At 46.5% G+C, this 22,970-nt stretch overlaps 1 protein-coding gene across 2 annotated transcripts in view; it reads left to right on the forward strand.

The window, feature by feature from the left end:
- The first annotated feature begins 873 nt into the window (after window positions 1–873).
- The window catches only part of PRTFDC1 (phosphoribosyl transferase domain containing 1), a 71,150-nt gene continuing 49,053 nt past the window's right edge, over window positions 874–22,970 (forward strand). For both annotated transcript variants that reach the window (XM_058297810.2, XM_058297811.2), the window contains exons 1-3: window positions 874–962; window positions 8,597–8,703; window positions 16,754–16,937. In XM_058297810.2, the coding sequence (XP_058153793.1) occupies window positions 915–962; window positions 8,597–8,703; window positions 16,754–16,937 (339 nt within the window). In that variant the 5' untranslated portion in view covers window positions 874–914. The remainder of the gene's footprint in view (window positions 963–8,596; window positions 8,704–16,753; window positions 16,938–22,970) is intronic.

The raw sequence follows: 22,970 nt of genomic DNA on the forward strand, positions 1-22,970 counted from the left end.
AAATGGCCTTTGAAAATCTAGAAGGGGCCTCTGGCCATGCTGGAAAGCGAGCACCAGGCACAACTCCCTCGCAGCTGACGCGCGCCCGCCAGCCCCCGCGGGCCGTCTTCCTTCCACCGCGGGCCAAGGCAGCAGAAGGTGCGGGGCGGGGCGGGGGCCGCTTGAATGACGAATATTTTCCAACCGAGAGCGACACCAACGGATGGATAACTGTTTTCCCCTCCAGTCTGGCAAAATCCGCACTGCCGGCCTCGCGGGGCGCCAGGACCCCGATGAAAACGCCAGCTCGGGTGGAGCCCGGAGCTCCCGAGCCAGAGCGCGTGGGGCGGCCGGGACCCCCGAGGAGCCGCCCCAGGGCCGGGCCGCGGCGGGCCCGGGGCGGCGGCAGGTCCCTCGGGGGCTTTCCAGTTCGCGGCGGGCGCCCGCCTGCAGCGGCAGCGCACAGCACGCGAAACCCGGCCGAAGTGGCCAAAGTGGGAAAGTGGGGACTTGGGGAAAACCTCTTTTGTCCCCCCATCCGAACGCGGGGAACAGAGGCCGCAGTCTCCTGCCCCCGTCGCCGCGCGAGGCCGGGCCGGGGTCGGCGCCGGAGGGAGGGCGCAGGGGCGCTCGCTCGGCCTCGGAGGCCCCGGCCGCGCCGCCGCCTCCTCCTCCGAGGCGGGGCTCCGGGGCGCGGACGGACGGACGGACCGACCGACCGCTGCGGCCCCTGGCGGGAGGGGACCCGGCGGGTGCCTGGGGGCGGCGGGGCCGCGGCGCGTGGCGGGCGCCGGGGGAGGGGCGCGGGCGCGGGCTCTTCCCCCCCCGCCCCGGCGGGGCGGGGCGCCCCGGAGCTCCGTCTCCGCCCGCCCCCGGCGCCCCGTCTCTGCCCGCCCCCCGGCCCGGCCGCTCCTTCCCGCTCTCCCCGGAGAAACATGGCCGGGAGCCGTGAGGAGGCGTCCGAGCCCGGGCGAGGGGTCGTGGTAAATGCAAACTCCCGCTTTCGGGCCGACCGCGCCCCGCGCCCCTCCCCCCTCCCGGGCACCCTCCTTTGACACGCGGTGCCCCAAGGCTTGGAGCGCGCACGCGGTGCCCCAAGGCCCGGGGCGCGCGCGCGCCGCCCGCCGGGGGTCGCGCGGGTGCTCCCACCCAGCCTCCCGCTCCCGCCACCTCCTCGCCACGCTACCCCAGCCCCTGTCTCCCCCCTCCCCTACTCCCCTCAGCCAGGAACCCGCGACCCCGGCCTGGGGCCACCCCGCCGGCCACCAGCGTGTCCTGGGGACGGGCCTGCGGGTCTCCTTTCCGGTCCGGGCCTCCCCTCCATCCCTTCTCCCCAGCGTGGGCTCCGAGTTTTTGCTTTCAAAGAGAAGACCGAGGATTCTCGAGGGCGGCTAGGACTGGAGGCGCCCCGTGCTAGGAGTTGGGTGTCCGTCCCCTCGGGTGTGAGGGGCCCTGGGAGGGCGCCGCGGGCCAGAGGCCCTGGCACCCGGGGATTCCTCGAGGAGCCGGCCCGAGCGCGCTCAGCCCTGAGTGTCCTGGGTCAAAGCGGCCTCCTTGTGGCCCCCGACGTCGCCGCGCGCTCCCTGGAGGGTTCCCCTGTGTCGGTGTCAAGGCAGAATGCGCGAGGGTGCCGGGTGGGGCACGCAGGCTGCACTGGGGTCCCCTCGGCCGAGGCCGCCTGTAATTCTCGGGCGCTCTGACAGCGCCTGGAAGTGGGGTGTGGGGCGGGGGCAGGTGGAAAGGTGCCGCCCCGGCGGACCCTGAGGACAAGGAGCGTGTGGCCGCCCTGGGGACACGACAGGGATGGGACGCAGGCCCTGTCCTCCTGGGACTTAGCTCCCAGGGAAGGGAGGGGTGAGCTGTGTGGAAAAGGATGAAGAGGGGCATTCCAGACGATGTGGACCCGGAGGAGAAAAGATGGTGACAGGCGCGATGGACTGGAGGGGCGGCGGCCCTGACATCTGCAGGGAGGCCTGGGGTCCCAGCGGGTCTGGAGGGTGAGGAGGGCAGCTCTGGGGAGAGGAGGGTGTGTATTCCAGGCTGAGCTGGGGTCCAGGTGCAACAGCCTGCGAAGGAACAGTGGCCTCCCGCTTACCTGGAGGTGGCTCCGGGGCCCTGTGAGAATGGACAGGCAGGGGGCGGAAGCAAGTAGGAATCTGTCCTTCCATGTGGACAGGTGAGTGGGCGGTGGCTGGAGGGCCCTTGGGCGGGCAGGTGCTGCAGGCAGTTTGAAATTCCTGCTTGGAACCCAGGACGGTGATTGGTTAGATTTGGAAGTCCTCGTCAAATAGACTAATAGGTGGCGTTTGGGAGTAGATGAGAATGCCCAGTGATAATGGGGGAAAAAATAAGACCCCACTCTGAAGGTAATATCCTCGAAAGCCTCAAATGTAGGGCTGTGGAGGCGGAGCCAGATAAGGGACCAAGAAATGGCAGCCACGCAGGAGCCAGCAGGTGGGTGGAAGGCGCCTTGGGAGTGGGGTCTGGAGACGCAGATGCTGCGGGGACAGAAGGCAGGATAAAGATGGAAGAGCCGCCATGGCGTTTTACAGTCACCTCCCCGCCGGTCCCAGTGAAGAATGGTTCGAACACAATGCTTCCCTGTACTACCAGACTCTCCTGAAAAGAATGAGGCAAATCTACCTGCACGACCGGGCAAGTTGTTACCATTTAAAAAGCAGATGATGGTGCTAATAGTTTAACCTATTAGTGTGAAACAGCCTCACCACTTCTGAGCTGTGTGACCTTGGGCAAGTTAGCGTAGCTCTCTGCGCTGCCTCAACAATAGGGCCTGGCCCATGGTGGGCACTGTAGCAGCGCCTGTTGTTACATCTGTGTAAGGAGGTGCTGGGGAAACCGGTGGAAAGTTACACACCCAGCTGTTAACGCTGCCTCCCTATGGGGAGGGCGGGAGAGGTTTAGAAATTTGACTTTCTTGCAAACTTGTGTTGCTTTTATAGTAGGAGAAAGGAAGGAGAGGGAGGGAAAAATTTTCGACCCAGCGAGGTACTGGGGTGCCTCAGCCAGTGCATACGGGGTGTGAAGCCTGGATTTCAGGGGGGTGAGGAAAGAAAGGGGATGAAGGGAGGCATCGAGTGCGGAAGTTTGCAACGAAGGAAAAAATTAAAAGATTGAGCCCCAAGCAGAGACATGCATGTATATTTTTTGGTGGAGGGAAAGAAGCGGTGGAGATAGATGGTATGTGAGAAAGGGGTTAATTGCCAGAGAAAGCCTGGAGAAAGTGGGTCTGAAGCCTGTGTGGAAATTGAACTTTCGTAGGGGTGTTTTGCATTAGGAAGAAAAGGCCCCACGACTGGGAGAAGGAGGAGGGGGAGTAGGGGAGAGCTGCAGAGGAAGTCAACGTTCGATGGCTGGGGTTTTTCCGTGAAGTAGGGGCGAGGTACTCTTGTGAAAGAGAGAGTCGGAAGGAGGGTAGGCACTGGAGCAGCTGCTGTGGGGTAGGGGCGCAGTGAGCAGCTGCTAAGCCGCGTGAGGGCCCACAGAGGGTGGGCATAATCCATGTGTGATGGAGTCAGTTCCCGCGTTTATGTCATTTTCTCCCCCAGAACTTGGGGTAATTAGATTTACCCTCCCGTTGGGTCCAGGCAGGCAAGTTCAGAGCGAATTCAAGGTGCTGGAGGGAACCCATGGCAGGAAGGGCCAGGAGGGAAAGGGGGCTTGGAGGGGGCAGCTTCCCTGGGAGAGGAGAGGCCCTCCCAGCAGTGGATTTGCCAAACCCACGGGGGAGTTGTGGTGCCAGTGAAGAAAGGGGGCAGGGAGGAATCGCACCCATTTGTGGGGCAGAGTGCGCTTCCCATTGGTCTGTTTGATTTCCATGTTACAGAGGAAGAAACTGAGGCACTGAGAGAATAATATGTCCCCAAGGCCACAAACCTAGCACACGGCAGAGGCAGGCCTCGCCGCCGTGCACGGCACTGCAACAGCAGCTGGATTCAGGGAGGCGTTTCGCAGCGGCGCGCGTTCGGGTGACCACCTGTATTTCTACAAATGGACTGCAGGTGTGGAGTGAAGGAAGTGGCTGGAGCAAGGCCGGGGAAGGAGCTGGAAGATGGAGTGGCTGGAAGGCTCGGGAGGGGGGCGCTGGAGTGCCTGCCAAGCAGCCGGCCAGAGAGAGGTCAGAAGCGAATCCTGAGTTGGTAGAAAGTTGGCGATGAAGACGGCGAGGGAGGCGGGCAGAGCCGAAAGACTGGAGCACACGCGAGCAGAGTTTGTGCAAGAGAAGAGCCTCTCTTAGGAGGGTGAAGACAGCTTCTGCCTGCAAGTGGCTCTCCGCTGAACTGGGAAATAGGACATAAGTAGATTATTACCAGTAAACGGTAGCAAATGCCCAGTGCCAAGGAAGAGGCGGAGAGCCCGAGTTCCGACACTGCGCAGGGCTGGCTGCTCAGGGGAAGCTCGCTGGGCTGGTAGGGCCCCGGAGCCTGGCAGAGCCAAAGCGCCTCTCCACCACCTGGCGTTCCTGGGGCAGGCTCTTAGATGCCTTTGGTTTTGTCGTTGGTTTATTTTCACCAAAGCATTATCAGAAGAGCTCTCGGCAGTCCTTAGGCAAGTGCGTTTGGTAGGAAGAAGGAGAAAATGAAGATCTGAAAGGACTGCTGGGTTTCTGTTCCGGTTCGCCCTCCTCCCCAGTGGGCAGGTGGCACATTGGCGCAGGCCTTCAGGTGTCCATCAGCTAGGGGAGATGCCTGTACTTGGTTGCCCTACCTTTCACCCTCAGCGCGGAACCCGCCTGGAGGAGGAAGGCACGTGGGGGGCCTGGGTGATATTTGTCTCCCCAGCCCCTTCTGGTAGCAGAGCCTGGGCCCCTTCTCTTAGGGGGGAGAGCACTTCTACCCATCGTGGGCAAGCCCCACCCCACACCCGCTGGGGCGTCACCCCGGCTGGCTGGTCTCGGTTCCTGCCTGGGAGAGAGCAGGTGGGGCAGGCAGGTGGGGCCCAGTGACAGGCAGGAGCAGAAAGGAGCTTTTTGTGTGTGTCACCAAACTGTTTTTCTCCTGGGGGGAACCCTGCTGCATAATGCCAAAAGTACTCTATTATATTGACTTGGAGATTTTCAAGATGTCTTCAAATGAGAAAAAGAGACTCGGCCTTCGTTCTGGGATTTGGATGTGACGTAAAATGACGAGGGTACCGGGTTTGTCACTTCCCTCCCTGGGCGGTATTTTGCCTCTTTCAACAGAGAAAGCATTGTTCTGAGTAAGCTTAGACCGTATTATCTGTGATGCAGAAACTATGTCCAGATGTCTTGTTTCGATGCTTTAAAAAAGCAGGTGAATAACAATTACCTTCAGTTCATAGCACCCTCCTTCCTCCCGTGGAGGATTTAATCACGGGGAAATTTGCCAGCCCCTTGGATGCCTTTCACTCTAATTGGCTGTTTCCACAACAGTGAGGACCCACGACTGCAGATTAATTGGAAATAAGGCCGACTGGGATTCTAGAATACTTTTTGAGAAATAAGTTCCTTCTGCTTTTAAATTCACAACTTTAAGGCGGGTTAAAAAAGGTCGGCAGATAGGTTTGGGACTCCTCCTCTTTAATTAATTAAATGATGCAGTTAGTAATTAGAACATTGATTTTTGTACATTTAAATGGTTGACATTTATTGCATGCTTTAGCTATAGACCGTACACTGATAGAAGTTTTATCTCCATCATCTTTTTTCTTTAATTTTTTATGTTATCATCGTCTGTCTTAACTAATCTTCACAATAGCTGTGTGAGGTTGGCTTTGACTCCATTTCACAGGTGATAGCACTGAGACGTGGGGGCTAACGCGCCCAAGGTCCCCGTCCCACTTCTGGGACTCTGCCCCTAACTCCACGCTGCCCCTGAGCTCCCAGGTACGGTTACTGCTTTCCCATCGAGGCTGATTTTATTTGTTGACTTCTTAACAAATTCCTTTTTTGGCATCACTCCGGCATGTAGGAGCCACCCGATACACTCTGTGCTATCACTTTTAATCCTCACAGCCTGCCTGGGTTTTATTCTGTCTTCCTGAAAGGACTATGGGCCTGAGCCTCAGAGAGCGGAGGGAGTTTCCCCCGGTGTCACAGTTCGGATGTGTCAGGTCTGAGCTCTTGAGCAGAGAGCGGAGTGTGGCCCCTGAGAGGCAGCCAGAGGAGGGGCCCTAAAGGATGTGCGTGGTGGAGGACGGGCTCAGAGACCCCTCCTTAAGGACCACCACCTGCAGGAGATCCAGGAAGTGACGTGGGTGTGTGCGTGCTCTGCTGGGGGGCGCGGAAAGCGGTGGGCATGGACTGTCCCCCTGCCCGGCCGGCAGGTCTCCTTGCATGGATTTTGCGTGTCCTCACGTGTGCCTGGCCGTTCAGGCTCGGGCCAGCCGTGGCAGTAGCCACGGTGGCAGAGGGCCCAAGGAATTCTGCGGGTGGAAGCCAGTGTTGATCTGTGCGTCTCCTTGGACCATCCAAATTTCCAGAGCCTTGGGCAGCGGTGCTTTTCATCACAAGGACGCAAGCCACCTTGGGTGAAGGCCCTCATCCATTTAGCTGTTCTGAGCACTTCCCTCTTCCAGGCAGCGTTCAGGACGCCGGGGATTCAAATGTGGACGAGACACCATCTGTGCCAGGAGCTGGTGCTCTGCGGGAGGAGACGAGATCCCACACGGGCACAGGCACCCCCACGGCACGGTGGTGCTAATCCATGCCGAGAAGAAAAGCCAGCTCAGCAGAAGGAAGGCCGAGACTGGACGGGTGTTGCTTTCACATAGGTGGTCAGGGAGCCCTCAAGCAGTGCCCGTCGAATGAGACTTGAAGGGAGAAGGGAAATCCACGGGGGGCCCCGGGGAAGCATATTGTGGGCAAAAGAAACCGGTGGAAAGCTCTGGAGGCAGGGGCATGCTTGAGAACCACAGGGGCAGTGGCTGGAGCCGTGTGTGGGGGGGGTACCTGGGGAGGAGTCACAGGCCAGTGGGGAGGACTGGATTTAGTTGAGGACCGGAGCCCTTGAAAAGTTGTGATCACTGGACTGCCGATGGTGGACGTTTTCAAAGCAGCACTCCAGCTGCCCCGTGGAGGGTGGTGCAGGGGCGTGGGCAGGCAGGCTAGCCGCTCCTGCCGGGGTTCAGGGGGAAAGCATGGCCCGGTGGGGGCTGGAGGTGCAGAGGCGAGCTGGCCGCGGTTTGCCCCGCCTTGGATTTGCCAGTGGGTCGCATCAGGGTCTGAAGGCAGAGAGTCCACAGCAGCGGCAAGGTGAGGCCGGCCACGGGAAGGAGGAGCTGCCCTTGACTGAGATCCGCGGGGAGTCGACCGGAGGGGGACCACCACGAGTTTGGGATGATTGGCATGGCATGGGGATGGGGGGTGGGAGCTGGACTATAAGCTTTTCGTCCAAAATTGGAGCAAAAGACAGGCGGTTTTAAGTCCTGCATGGGAGGAGGGCGAGAAGCAGGGATTTCCAGGCATTCAGTCAGGCACGAATGATTTCTGAAGTGAGGAAACAGACACACCTGGGTGACCAAGAGAATGGGAGGGATGGGTGTCTTCTCAAGGGGCCCGAATGGGAGCCTTTGGGAGAACGGAGCTGCCAAGGGAAGAAGATCAGAGGGCCAGGCTGGTCCACAAGGCCTCCTGGAAGAAGTGGGACCCACCCTGTGCTTCAGAGGAGGGAGTTGAGCTGGGGATTGAGAGGTCGAGGGGGAAAGAGGGAAAGGGTGCAGGACAGAGAGATGCACAAAGCACAGGGCTGGCAACGAGCTGACCTGACCCAAAGCCACTCCGCAGGCAGGGAGGGGTGGTCGTGGAGCTGGGCTGGAAACTCCGGGTGGGTCTGTGCCGTGGAGGGCTGCGAGAGCCTACGGCTGCCCCAGGGGCCTGCCAGAGTGGGCGGGAATGTGCAGAGCAGCGTCGCCCAGAACAGGATGCAGTATGGTTTGAGTGTGTAGCGCTTTGGTCTTCGCATCTTGATGATCTGAAAGTAAAAGTGACTCCACTTCCCCTTCATTTTCTCTCCCACCTCTTGACTGTTCTCACCATCAGCTTGTACCCAGAGCTAGACGTGCCTTCTGTCTGTCCGCTCTCTGAGTAGGCTAATTTTCTGTAGCATCAGCTCCCCACACGACTGCCTTAAGCTCCCAGCGTGGCGCCTCTCTTTATAATGACAGATGACTTGGAAGTTTCTATATACTCTAAGCTTATGGGCCTTTCATGGATAATCTTTCTCAGACAGCTGAGGCACTTGCCATTAAGATAATATAAATAGACTAGTGAACATAAAATATGTCATAATAATGTGTCACAATGATACAGAATTTATAATCAATGTAATTATAAATGTGCTGTTTACAGTCATACATGCATGGTGAAATTTATAATAGTTATAATCCAGACATAATTATATATTTAGATATATATGTCTCTTATGGACAATACTGCCAGAAATTGAGAGCAGAGAATTCCCACATACTATGTATTCTATTTATTATTATTTTTTAGGAGGTACCAGGGATTGAACCCAGGACCTCGTACATGGGAAGCAGGCACTCAACCCCTGAGCTACACGTGCTCCTCCCATATTCTGTGTTTTAAAAAATAAATTTCCAATGAAACATACCGTAACCGAAATAATTTGATTTGCAGATCAGGGATGACTGGCCGGGGTACGACCTGAAGCTCTTCACATACCCGCAGCACTACTTTGGAGACCTGGATTACGTGCTCATCCCTCACGGGGTCATCGTGGACAGGTGAGGCCGCCCCTCCCGGGCTGGGCGGGATGCTGGAGGAGCCTGTGCCCGAGCCGTTTCCTGTCACGGTACCGGGAACTCTTACAGGACTGCGAATTTGGATTAAAGAAATGGATTTCTGCTTTGAGCTTTTTTCTGGCTCTTTGTCCAGGGCTAATGGTGTGGGCCATCAGTTCGTCGGGTTTTAAGGGCAGCGGCCTCCCAGTGGCAGCAGTGTGGGTAAGGAGTGGTGAACGGGGCTGGGGAAGCCGTGTTCTCACCCTTGTCACAGACTCTGGGGTTTCAGCCAGGGAGAGTCAGGAGGTGAGCTTTGCCTTCGTGGCCCCACCCCCAAAGCCCTGGCTTTTCCCGTGACTCTCCTGCATCTCAGACCAAGCGGGGTGTCACAGATTGGCCAGTTTGCTGCCTTAGGAGAAGGAAGGGCGAGGTCACCCCGGACAGCTCCCTGTGCGTGAGACCCTCCTGGGAGGCTGGCTGAGATGTGCTTTCCTACGCTCCCTGTCCGTGAACTGAGTCAGTGGTCGGGGATGTGCCCCGTAGTGCCCCATCCACCTTTAAAATAAATGTATACCACATTTGTATACCACAAAATTCACGTCTCGCAGGTGAAATTAATTCCGTCATAATTAGCAAATTTTTTATGGCTCAGCAACCATCACCACAATCTGGTTTCAAAACGTTTCCATCATTCCGGAAAGTTCCCTTAAGCCTGTAGTCAGTCCCTGTACCCAGTCCTAGCCCCAGAAAGTCACTGAACTGCTCTCTGTCCCTATAAATTTGCTTTTTCTGAACATTTCATATAAATGAAATCATACAATATCTAGTCTTTTGTATCTGGCATTTACCATGTAGCATAGTGTATTTGAGGTTTTTCTGTGTTGTCGCATGTATCAATAATGTACTCCTTTTTACTGTTGAATGCTACTCCACCATATCCATTTACCACATTTGTTTTTCCATTCACAGTTGATGGACATTTGGATTATTTTTAGTTTTGGGCTACTGTGAGTAATGCTTCTAAGAACATTCACGTATGAGTCTTTCTATGGACGTATCTTTTAGTTTCTCTCGAATGGATTTCTAGGAGTGGAATTCTGGGTTATATGATAAATTTAAGAAACTACCGATTGTTTTCCAAAGTGGCTTCAACTGTTTTCTATTTCCACCAGCAATGCACGAGGGGTTCCTATCTTCTTACATTCCCCGACACTTGGTATTGTCTGTCCTTTGGTTTATAGCAATCCTAGTGGATGTGTAGTGTCATCTCGTGGTTTTAATTTGCATTTCCCTAATAATTACTGTTCTCGTTTGCCACCCACATGTCTTCTTTGGTGAGAGGCCTTTCAAGTCTTTTTTAAAAATTAGGTTGTTTGTCTTCTTATTGAGATGTAAGAGTCTTTTCATATTCTGGATTAAAGTCCTTTACCAAAAAAATGATCTGCAAATATTTTCTCCCAGTCTGTGAACTTTCTTTTCATTCTCTTATTGGTATCTTTGAAACAGAATTTTAAATAATTAGTGTTGTTAAATTTATCAGTTTTTTCTTTTATGGCTTGTGCTTTGGACTTTTGTTTACTTCTAAAAGTTATGGTTTTAGCACTTACATTTAGCCTTACAATGTCTTTTGAATTCGGTTTTGTTTATGGTGTTATATAAGGGTCCAAATTATTATATATTTTTTTTCTATAAATAACCGGTTATTCCAGTGCTATTTGTTGAAAACTTTATCTTTTTGGAATTGAAGTGTCTTGGCACCTTTCTCAGAAATCACTTGACCGTAGCATTAGGGTTACTTTCTGGACTCTCGGTTCTGTTTGATTGATGCTTCTCTGTGTACCAAGCCTACACTAACTTGATTGCTGTAGCTTTGCAGACCATTTTCCAATCAGGTAGTGTCATCTTCCAACTTGGTTATTTTTTTTCAAAATTGTTTTTACTACTCTAAGTTCTTATTATTTCTATATAAATTTTAGGATTATTTTATCAATTTCTATCTAAAGAAAGCCTGTTGGGATTTTGATAGGGATTATACTGAATCTATGAATCAATTTGGGGAAAATGGCTAACTTCACAATACTGAATCTTTTAATTCATGAACACAGAATGTCTCTCCATTCATTTAGAGCTTCCTTAATTTCTTTCAACAATGTTTTATAGTAAGTATATAAATTTTGTACTGGTTTGATTAAGTTTATCCTTATATATTTCATTCTTTTTGATGCTGTTGTCAATAGAATTGTTCTCTTAATCTTATTTTTAGATTATTAGTAGCTAATATGTAGAAATAAAATCAATATTTTGAGTGTAGATCTTTTATCATTCCACCCTGCTGAGTTTTTAAATTAGTCTGCCTAGTTTACAGAGGATTCCTTAGGAGTTTCTGCATGTATGAACATGTCACCAGCAAATAAAGACAGGGTTACGTCTTCCTTTCCAGTGTGCAGTTCCTTTATCTTCATCTTCATCTTCTCTCTCTTTTCTTTGACTTATAGCACTGGCTAGAACTTCCAATGCAGTGTTGAGTAGAAATAGTTACACTGAACATCCTTATCTCATTCCCTTATCTTTGGGGAAAGCATTCAGGTTTTTATTATTACGCATGATGTTAGCAATATTTTTTGTAGATGGCTTTTACTAGGTTGAGGAACTTTCCTTCCATTTATAGTTTGTTGAGGATTTTATTGTGAATAGATGTTAGATTTTATTACATTGTTTGTACATTATTGAAATGTGATTTTTTCTTTTATTCTATTTATATGGCATTTTAGATTAATTGACTTTAGAATGTTAAATAAATCTTGCATTTGTGAAATAGATTCCTTATTATATACTGTTGAACCTAGTTTGCTAATATTTTATTAGGGATTTCTGAACCTGTGTTCATGAGGGTTATTGAACTATAGTTTTCTTTTCTTGTGAGGTCTTCATCTAGCTTTGGTATCAATACTGGTCTCATAGGTTTGTTTGAGATGTTCCTCCTCCTTTATTTCTGTAAAATTGTGAAGGATTGGAAAATGTTTTTTGCTTAAAGATTTGGTAGAATTCACCAGCAAAGCCATCTGGGCCTTGCCTTTTCTTTGTGAGGTTCTTAAATTACTGTTACAGGTCTCTCAGATGTTCTATTTCTTTTTTTAGTACTTTTTTGGTAATTTTTGTCTTTCTTGGAATTTGGCCATTTCATATATGTGTCTATTTTTTTTTGGCATAAAGTTGTTCATCATTTCATGAAATTAAAGGGCCAATACATCAAGAAGATATAACAATTAGAAATGTATATGCACCTAATAGCAGAACCCTAAAAAACATGAAGCAAAAACTGACAATTGAAAGAAGAGATGGCAAATAAGCAATAATAGTTAGGGATCCCAGTACTCTCTCAATAATTGATATCTTCCTGATGTAGTGACCCTTTTATTGTTATGAAATACCCATCTTTTCCTCTAGTAACACTTTTTCTCCTGAAGACTGTTATTTTGTCTGAAATTAGTATAGTCTGTTAAGTTCACTTATGGTTACCATTGTATGGTATCTTTTAGCTATCCTTTTACTTTTCAACTTATTTGTATCTTTGAATTTTAGAATGTATCTCTTGTTGACTGTATATAATTGGGTCTTGTTCTTCTCATTGAGTCTGACATTCTCTCCCTTTTGATAATTTAGTCCATTCACACTTAATACAATTATTAATATGAGTAAATGTCAAATTTGCTATATGTTTTCTATTTATCTCATGTCTTTTTTGCCCTCTATTCTTCCTTCACTGCCTTCTTTTTTGTATACCATTTTACTTCCTGTTTTTTTTCCCTATATATTTTAAAAACTTATTTTCTTAATGGTTGGTTCTAAGGATTACAATATACTTAGAGTGACTTGTGATTTCTCTAGGGGTTATAGTATACTTAAAATACTTACTGTAATCTATACTAGAATACTAGTAACTTAAATCTGATGAAATATTGAAACTTTGTGCTATTATCATCATATATATTACATCTGTAAGAGTTATAAGCCTAACAAAACAGTGTAATAATTATTGCTTTATATGCTCTTTTGTCTTCTTTAGAAATTAAGAAATGAAAAAATATATATTCCTAGTCTTATCCTTAAATGTTTACCTTTCTGGGTCTCATTATTTCTTCCTATGAATTAGAGTAAGCATCTGGTCCCTTCTTTTCATCCTGAAGAAGTTCCATTAATATTTCTTGTAAGGTGCATCTATCAGCAACACATTCTACATTGGTCTGTGTTTATGTGGGATTGTCTTTATTTTGAAAGTTTTTGTTTTTTTACTAGATATAGAATTCTTAACATTTTTTAAATTTCAGCTCATTGGATACGTTACTCCTCTGCCCTCTGACCCCCATAGTGTCTGCTGAGAAGTTAATTATATTTTAATTCCACTGTACTTATTATTTTCCTCTTGCTTCTTTCAAGATTTTCTCTTTGTCTTTGCCTTTCAACAGTTTAACTATGATGTGTGTAAGTGTGAATCTTTTTGTGTTTACCTCTTGGGGTTCATTGAGCTTTTTGGATCTGTAGATTACTGTTTTTCTCAAATTTGGGACATTTTGGGCCATAAGTTCAAATGTTTTTTCTGCTCTTTTCTCTCTCTCCTCTTTTCAGTTCCTATTACACATAGGTTGGTATGCTTGTTGTTTTCCTCCAGGTCTCTGAGGTTTTGTTTATTCCTCTTTCGTATTTTTTCACTCTGTTCTTGAGATTGCTTAATTTTTATTAATCTGTCATCTAGCTCACTGATACTTTCTTCGGTCATCTCAAATCTGCTGTTGACCCACCTAACAAATTTTTCATTTCGGCTATTGTACTTTTGAACTCTAGAATTTCCATTTGATTCGTTTTTTTGTATAGTTTCTATCTTCTCACTGAGAGTTTCCATTATTCTTTAAATAGTGTGTGTGTGTGTGTGTGTGTGTGTGTGTGTGTAACCTGCTTTGAAATCTTTGCTAAATCCAACAACAGCTGGGAACACACAGAGACAGTTTCTCTTGTCTGCTTTTTTTTTTTTTAAAGAGTGTTTTGTTTATACGTCTTGTAATTTTTTATTGAATACTGGATATTTTAGGTGATATATTATAGCAGCTCTGGATTCAGACTTTTACCCCTGAGGGTTTTCCTTGCTGTTTTGTTTCTTTGTTTGTTTGGTTACTTGCCTGGACAAAATCTATGAAATCATTTTCTCCCACAATGTGCGGCCACTGACTGTGCGGTTTAGTTTTCTGATTTTATCCTTAAACCTCACTTACTAGAGTATACCCCACGTGTGTGTAGTTTAGTGTCACTCCAAGGATCACCTCAAAGTTGTGCTCAAACACCAGTAAGGCTTCCACTCTCTGCTGATGGATGTGTGGGAACTGGCAAGTGCATTCAATTTTCCCGCCATTTTCAGGTCTCCCCGGGGCTCTCATTTTCCACTGGACTCATTGGCTGGGACCAACCCAGGGTATATGAAGAGCTGCCCCTGTCCCCCATGACCGATCACCTCCCAGAGCTCCCTATCAAATCCTTTTTTTTTTTTTTTTTAAGATTTATTTATTTATTTAATTCCCCCCCTCCCCTGGTTGTCTGTTCTTGGTGTCTATTTGCTGCGTCTTGTTTCTTTGTCCGCTTCTGTTGTCGTCAGCGGCACGGGAAGTGTGGGCGGCGCCATTCCTGGGCAGGCTGCTCTTTCTTTTCACGCTGGGCGGCTTTCCTCACGGGCGCATTCCTTGCGCGTGGGGCTCCCCCACGCGGGGGACACCCTTGCGTGGCACGGCACTCCTTGCGCGCATCAGCACTGCGCATGGCCAGCTCCACACGGGTCAAGGAGGTCCGGGGTTTGAACCGCGGACCTCCCATATGGTAGACGGACGCCCTAACCACTGGGCCAAAGTCCGTTTCCCTCCCTATCAAATCCTTGACTGGTCTCCCAGTCTGCTGCTTATCTCACACAGGACTGCAACCTCAAGATAATGGAGCCACTTGCTGTTCCCGTTCACAGCCACCAAGATTGCTCCTTTAACTGACAGCCCTCGAAACCGTGTGGGCTCCCTCCAGCAGTGTGCCATCCTGGGTGAACTACGTGGTGGAACAGCAGACCTGGTGGTGGGGATGAAGGATGGGATGGAGCATCCCTGGACAAGAATGCCACAGCTCTTGCTCTTCCTACCCAGCTTCCGGTGTTTTTGTGAATAAATGCTTCTCAATTTGTTGTATACCTTTGATCGCTGTCCACACTGTTGAAATGGCTGTTTTTGACAGTCTGTCCAGCTTTATAGTTGCTTTTGTGGAGAGGATTGTTTGATCCTTACTCCATTTTTTAAAAGCATGCTAGATACTCAATTTTCAATGATCATAGATTTTTTTTTTATAGATTTATTTATTTCTCCCCCCTCCCTCCATTGTCTGCTCTTTGTGTACATTTGCTGTGTGTTCTTCTGTGTCTGCTTGTCTTCTCATTAGGCAGCTCTGGGAATTGATCCTGAGACCTTCCCAAGTAGGAGAGAGGTGATCATTCTCTTGCAACACTTCAGTTCCCTGATCCTTATATCTCTCCTCTGTGTCTCTTTTTGTTGCGTCATCTTGCTGTGCCAGCTCTCCGCGTGAGCCAGAACTCCTGTGTGGGGCAGCACTCCTGCGTGGGACAGTACTCTGCATGGGGCAGCTTACTACACGGGCCAACTTGCCTTCACCAGGAGGCCCTGGGTATCAGACCCTGGACCTCCTATATGGTAGATGGGAGCCCAGTTGCTTGAGCCACATCCACTTCCCTCACTGATCATATTTTGAGAAACATTGTCTGACACTGTGTTTACCATTCTGTCTGTATGTGTGAGGGTGTATAGAGTGTTTACATATTCATATGCATATAAAATATACTTAATATGTAATGCATGTGTATAAGCGAGGATTTTTAAAACACGTTCCTTTGATCCTGTCCTCATTCAAGGTCTTAATCCTATTTGCATGAATAGGCAACTGGACTTACGAATGTGAAACACTTAGAAAAAATTACGAAGACAGATCCAAATTAGGTATCAAGTGCCCAAGGCTGCTGCATATCGTGTAGCTCCACGATGCCTTACTGACATTGTGTGCTTTGCAAATTGTGCCTCCTGGAATTACACTCTGTGTCCACTTCATACAAGTAACATGCTATCTTTGAGAATCTGACAGGTATTACCTTTTTTTTTTTAAAGGTTTATTTTTTTATTTATTTCCCCTCCACCCCCAGTTGTCTACTCTCTGTGTCCATTCATTGGGTGTTCTTCTGTGACCGCTTCTATCCTTATCAGCGGTACTGGGAATCTGTGTTTTTGTTGCATCCTTTTGTGTCAGCTCTCCATGTGTGCAGCGCCATTCTTGGCCAGGCTGCACTTTCTTTGGCGCTGGGTGGCTCTCCTTACAGGGCACACTCCTTACGCGTGGGGCTCCCCTACACGGGGGACACCCCTGTGTGGCAGGGCACTCATTGTGAGCATCAGCACTGCGCATGGGCCAGCTCCACACGGGTCAAGGAGGCCCGGGGTTTGAACCGCAGACCTCCCATGTGATAGACGGACGCCCTAACCACTGGGCCACGTCCGCTTCCCAGGTATTACCTTTTGATAGTTACTATGGGGTTGACTTTTCCTCCAGTTTCCTGTCATGCTGTAAGGTGGATGAGTCCTTCTCTCCATTTCCTTTTTCTCTGCCCAAAGGTGAGCATAATATCATTAAATACCATCATAACATCATTAAGTTTAACAACCAGACTCTGTCAGGATAAAGTAATAGCATTCATTGTCTCTCATGTTATATTTTATACTTTTTTCATTTTTTGTGATACAGAGGAACAAGAATGTACCATAGGTGACGTGGTTATCAGAAGTATATTTTGAACACACTCTTTTTGTCCCACCTTAACAAAGTTTCTCTATCTGCAGCCTCTTTCTCCCAAGCTCTTTTCCACATTCTCCTGCATAATTTAATACTGTTCTCTTTTTTTGAAGAAAACAAAACTATTCAGAAGTAGTTGTGTTTTAATATGCCTTTTATCCTTTTCTTCTTTTAGAATTGAGAGGCTGGCTAAAGACATTATGAGAGACATAGGATACTGTGACATTATGGTCCTCTGCGTGCTTAAAGGAGGCTACCAATTCTGTGCTGATCTGGTCGAACATCTTAAAAACATCAGCCGAAATTCAGACCAATTTGTCTCCATGAAGGTGGATTTCATCAGACTCAAAAGTTACAGGGTAAGTTACTGTATGTTCCACTCTAATTATATGATCTTTAGAATTGACAATATTATAGAATAAAAGTACTAATATTATGAAAGTGAAGTGTAAATGTTTTTTTAGTTTTGTGAGAATACTGCAACCTGTAATTCAAATAATATTCTTTGTAAGAGAAAAAACCTTCTATTTTCACATTTATGAAAAGACACTTCAAGAGTGATTCGTCCTTTCTTTGATGGTTATAAAGATGAGTGGTTATTTCCACAGTGCCCAGCCTCACAGCTGTGAAGCCTTGGTGTTAAGAAATTCCAGTTAGCACTGCAGAGATTCCTTCCTGGCTGTCCTGATGTCCTTGGAAACCTGATGGGGGGAGGTCCAGCTCAGAGGAGAATGTTCATTCTTGGTTCTCTGCAGATATTGTCTCTTTAATCTTCCCTGCTTTTCTTTAGGGGGTTACCTTTTGAGATGCTTTTGGTCCTAATGTATAGAAAATCATGAAACCTAACTTACTATTGGATGAAGAAATGTTAGGGTCAAAATCATGGAAGTAGTCCGGTTGGTTCAAGTAGCTTTGACACATTTCAATTCATAAATCACTCTTTGTATTGGTTTTCTGTTGCTGTGTAACAAATCACCCCAAATTTAGTGCTTATCACATATTACCTTGTGATTTCTTTGGGTCAGAAGTCTGAACGTGACATAATTGGATTCTCTGTTCAGAATCTTATCAGGATGAAATCAAGGTGTTATCTGGTGTCATCTGAGGCTCACGGTCATTTTCCAAGCTCACTGATTGTTTGGCAGAATTCTGTCCCCATTTCTTTGCTGGCTGTAAGCAAGGGATGGCTCACAGCTCCTAGAGGCTCCTCCAGATCCTTGTCCTGTGGACTCCCCAGAGGCAGTTCACAGCAAGGCTGTTTACATCTTCTGAGCCAGGAGGAGAACCTGTCCATTCAGGAAGGGCCCTGACCTTTTTTCAAGGGCTCACCTGATTAGGTCGGGTTCACCCAGGATAATCTCTTCTGGGATTAACCAGCATCCAACTGACTTCTCACTAGTGGGAGTGAAGCCCCATCACCTTCACAAGTCTCACCCTGCTCAACGGGATGGGACTTTCGAGGATCTTCTTAGAACCCTGCCTCCCTCACTCTGGGGGACTCTCCTTTAGTCACCTCAGTTCCTGAGCAGTTGCAAATGATTTCTCATTTCTTAAATTACTCTGTATTTATTTTCCTGATCATCTCTCAGGCCAAGTTAAAGCTGTTTTTTTTGTGACACTAGTTTATTGATTTCATTTTCCCCGTTTAGGGTCCTTTCATCCTGGACTAAATTATAAGATTTTTTCGCTCGTTATTGTATTTCTTCCTGGATAATGGCTATTTTTAAAAAATCTTCTAAGACCTTTTTCAAATTAAAGTCAGATTCGTTGAGGTATCATTTACATGCAGTAAAATTTATCCCTTTTAGTTCACAGTTCTATGAGTTTTGGCAAATGCATAGTCATGTAAGCCACCACAATCAAGATATAGAAGGGTTCTATCAGCACCCCCAAACTTCCCTCATATCCCTCTGTAGTCAACTCATAGTTCCTGGAACCTGCTGATAAGGTTTCTGTCCCTAGAATTTTGCTTCTTCCAGAATGTCGTATAAATGTATACATGAACCACGTGGCCTTAGTGAGTCTGTCTTCTTTCACATAGCACACAATGGCTTTGAGATTCATCAATATCATGTGTATTCGTAGTTCGTTTCTTTTTATTGTCAAGGATTCTATTATATGGGTATACCTGTTTTTTAATCCATTCATCAGCTGAAGGATATCTGAGTTGTTTTCACTTTGAGGTGATTATGAATAAAGCTGCTATGAACACATACATACAAGATTTTGGATGAACTTAAGTTTTCATTTCTCTTGAGTAAATACCTGGGCATAGGTTTGCTAGGTCATATGGTGAGTTATGTTTAACTGTATAAGACACTGCCAAACTGTTTTCCAAAGCGATATTATAACTTTGCATTCCAACCAGCAATATGTGAGCATTTCAGTTGCTCCAGGTTTTCAACAGCACTTGGTATTGTCAGTTTCTCTTTATTTTACCCATTCTAATAGGTATGTGATAGGATCTCATTGTGGTTTTAATTTGCATTTTCCTACTGATGAATCATGTTGAGCATATTTTCATTTGCTTATTTGCTTTTCATATGCTTCTTTGGTGAAATGTTTGTTCAAATATTTTGCGCATTTTAAAAATTGGGTTGCTTGTTTTTTTGTTATTGAGTTTTGATGGTTCTTGATATATTTTGTATGCAAAGCTTTTATGAAGCATATGTTTCAAATATATTTTTCCAGCCAATGCTTTGTGTTTCTTTCATCTTTATAACAGTCGTTTCAAAGAGCATACCTTAATATTTTTTAATAAGTCCAGTTTATCATTTTATGGATCATGCTTTTGGTGTAACTTAGAAACTTTTGCCTTATTCAGAGTCACAAAGATTTTTCTCCTATGTCTTCTTTGAGAAGTTTCATAGTTTTAGGTATTGTATTTAAGTCTATGACCCATGTTGAGTTAATTTTTTAAGATGGTATAAAGTGAGGGCCAAGGTTCCATTTTTGTACATGAATGCCTAATTGTTCCAGAATCACTTGCTGGAAAATTTGTTCCTTTGATCTTTTATTGAAAATCAATTTAACTATATAAGTGTGGTTCTATTTCTGGATACCTTCCAGTTCTAATTATCTTTGTGCTTATCCTTTTGCCAAAATCACACTGTTTTGATTACTGTAGCTTTATAATAACTCTTGAAATCAGGTCGTGTCAATCCTTCAACTCTGTTCTTTTCAATACTGTTTTGGCTATTCTAGTTCTTTGCCTTTGTATGTATATTTTTAAATGGTGTTGTCAATTTCTATAAAATAGTTTGCTAAAATTTTTGTTGGGATTGCTTTGAACCTATTGATCAATTTGGGGAGAATTGACTTCTTAACATTATTTAGTTTTCCAATTCATCAGCATGGTGTGTTTGCCCATTTATTTAGGTCTTATTTTATTTCATTGTTTTGTAGTTTACATCCATGAGATCTCACACATATTTGGTTAAGTCTATACCTAAATACTGAATATTTTTGGTCCTGTTAGATTTGGTGCCATTTTTCTTTGAATTAACATTCCAATTGTTTATTGCAATTATGTAGAAATACCGTTGGTTTCTATATTGAAGCCTACAAACTTTCTAAAATCACTTTTAGTTCTAGTTGCTTTTTTGTAGACGCTTGGATTTTCTATGTAGAAATTATTTCATCTGTGAAAAGAGACATTTTACTTCTTCCTTTCTAATCTGTATACCTTTTATTTCTTTTTATTGCCTTATTGCACTAGCTATAAGTAATATATACATTACTGAAAAATAGTGGTGAAAGAAAATATCCTTACCTTGCTCACATGCAGTATTATGTTGGCTCTTGGTTTTTTGAAGATGTTCTTTATCAGGTTAAGGAGCTTCCTTCTATTCCTACTTTTTTTTCATGAGTGAAGGTTGAATATTGTCAAATGTATTTTCTGCATCTATATTATTAAATTATATTGATTATTAGTCTAAGGTTTAACCATCTTTCTACTTGGTCATGATACATTTTACTTTTCATATGTTGCTGGATTCAGTTTACTAATAACCTTTTTTAGGACTGTTGCATCTAAATCATAGTTTTCTTCTCTTGTGAAGTTTTTGGGTCATTCTGGTATCTAGCTGTGCTGGCCTAATAAAATGTGCTAAAAAGTGTTCCTCATCATCTTTCCTAGGAGAGTTTGTGTAGAATTGGTGCCAATTCTTTCATAGATATTTGGTAGAATTCACCAGTGAAACCATCTGTAGCAGTTTGATATGGTTATGGATTCCAAAAATAGATATTGGATTATGTTTGTAATCTGGTCAGTATCTGGGTATGATTAAGTTATGATTAGGGCTTTGATTGGGCCACATCATTAGGGCTTTGAGTCCCCACCCCTTGGTGGGTGGGAACTCACAGATAACAGGCATGGCAAAGGACAGAGTTGAGGGATCTTAATGTTGGAGTTTTGATGTTGGAGTGTGATGCTGAAGTCTTAAGCTGGAGCCCTGGGGAGAGAGACAGAGCCATTCGCCTGACAGTCTACAGCTGACCTTGTGGAGGAAACAGAGGAGCTGAGCCCAGAGGAACCCAGGAAGCCTGAGCCCTCACAGACATCGGCAGCCATCTTGCTCCAACACGTGAGAATATACTTTGGTGAGGGAAGTAACTTATGCTTTATGGCCTAGTATCTTTAAGCTCCTACCCCAAATAAGTACCCTTTATAAGAACCAACTAATTTCTGGTATTTTGCTTAAGCACCCCTTTGACTGACTAATATACCATCTGTGCTTGTAGTCTTTTTTGTTGGAAGGTTTTTAAATGAATTCAATTTCTCTAGTAGGTACATGACTGTTGTTTTTCTTTTTCTTTTTTATTGAATGAACTTTGGGTCCTTCAAGGAATTTGTCCATTTTACCTAAGTTTTCAAATGTATGGGCATAAAGTTGCTTATAATATTCCCTAATTATCTTTTTTAATGTCTGTGATAATTCATTCTTGATACTATTAAATTGGATCTTCTTTTTTTTTCTCCATTAGTGTGGCTAGAGGATTATCAATTTTTTTAATCTTTTCAAAGAACTAGTTTTGATTTCCTTGATTTTTTCTCTTTTTTTTTCTATTTTCAATTCCATTTGTTTACATTCATATCTTTATTATCTTCTTCCACCTGCTGGTTTGGGGTTTAATCTGCTTTTCTATTTCTAGTTTCTGAAGATGGAAGCTTAGGCCCTAGATTTGAGACATTTCTTTTGACACTATAAGCGAACTTCTTTACTATAAGGTACTTCTTTAGCTGCAGCCCACAAATATTGACATATTGTGTTTTCATTTTTATCCAGTTCAAACTGTTTTCTAATTTCCCTTGTGAATGTAGGTTAACATTGTTAAATGTTAAGTTCCAAATACTAGGGGATTTTTAGAGAGCTTTCTGTTATGAATTCTAGTTAAATTCTTTTATTTCGGTGAACATATTTGGTTAGATTTCAGTTATTTAAAATTTGGTGAGCGTTGTTTTCTGGCCCAGATTGTGGTAGATCTTGGTGAGACTGAGAGTTCGGTAATCCATGTCAGATTGAACAACGCTGTCACTGCTTTCTACTTTCTTCTCTAAGCCGTCTCTTTTCACCGAGGCCCTACCTACAGGTACACTCTAGTCCTTGCACACCTTGTGACTCGAGTGTGTGTGACACTAAGCATTTCTAAAACTCAGTAAAAATGTGGTCATTACTGCTGTGTCTAGAATGATCGTTCAAAGCCAGCCTTTTTCCCACGGGGCTGGGGTGTGGGGTTCGTTCTGGGCTCCAGTGGGGGAGGCCGGCAGTCCACCGGCTCTGGCCGTGGTCAGGCCACCACATCCCCCCCAGAGGACGCGAGGCTGATGCGGCGTCTCCTCGGGCTCAGGAAATGGGCGCCCTCTTGGTCTCACCCAGGGACACCGTCCTCCCTGAGCAGCCACCTCACCTGCAAACCTGCCCACACACCTGGCTGCTGGCGCGTTGCAGGCCCTGCCTCTCACTTGATATCCCTGGAGGTGGATGGAGGAGCCTCGTGCTTGTCTGGGCTGTGACGGGCAAGAAACCTCCACAGCCGCCTGTCCAGGGACGACACCATCCCACGGCCAGGTGAGGCTGGGCCGCTCGTCCCTTTACACATTCCGCAGGTCACTGACCACAGAAGCCACGCACTAGTGAACAGCGCCCAGCGAGGGGCCCAGCCCCGTCCCCCGGGGGCGTGTGGTGCCCCTGCGTACCTGCAGACCTGTTCCTGGGGAGTGGACGCCTGAGGCCAGCTCACCTGAGCAGCGGCCACCACGGGGGCTGTCTGCTCCTTCCGCAGTGTGTCCGCCCTGCTGTGGGTTCTGGGCGAAAGCACGAGACAGGCTTGCTGCCCGCGCCCCCCCACTGCGATTCCTTTGAAAAATCCCCTTTTGAGCAAAGCAGACC

This window comes from Dasypus novemcinctus, chromosome 5 (genome assembly GCF_030445035.2).
Source record: "Dasypus novemcinctus isolate mDasNov1 chromosome 5, mDasNov1.1.hap2, whole genome shotgun sequence".
Lineage (NCBI taxonomy): Eukaryota > Metazoa > Chordata > Mammalia > Cingulata > Dasypodidae > Dasypus > Dasypus novemcinctus.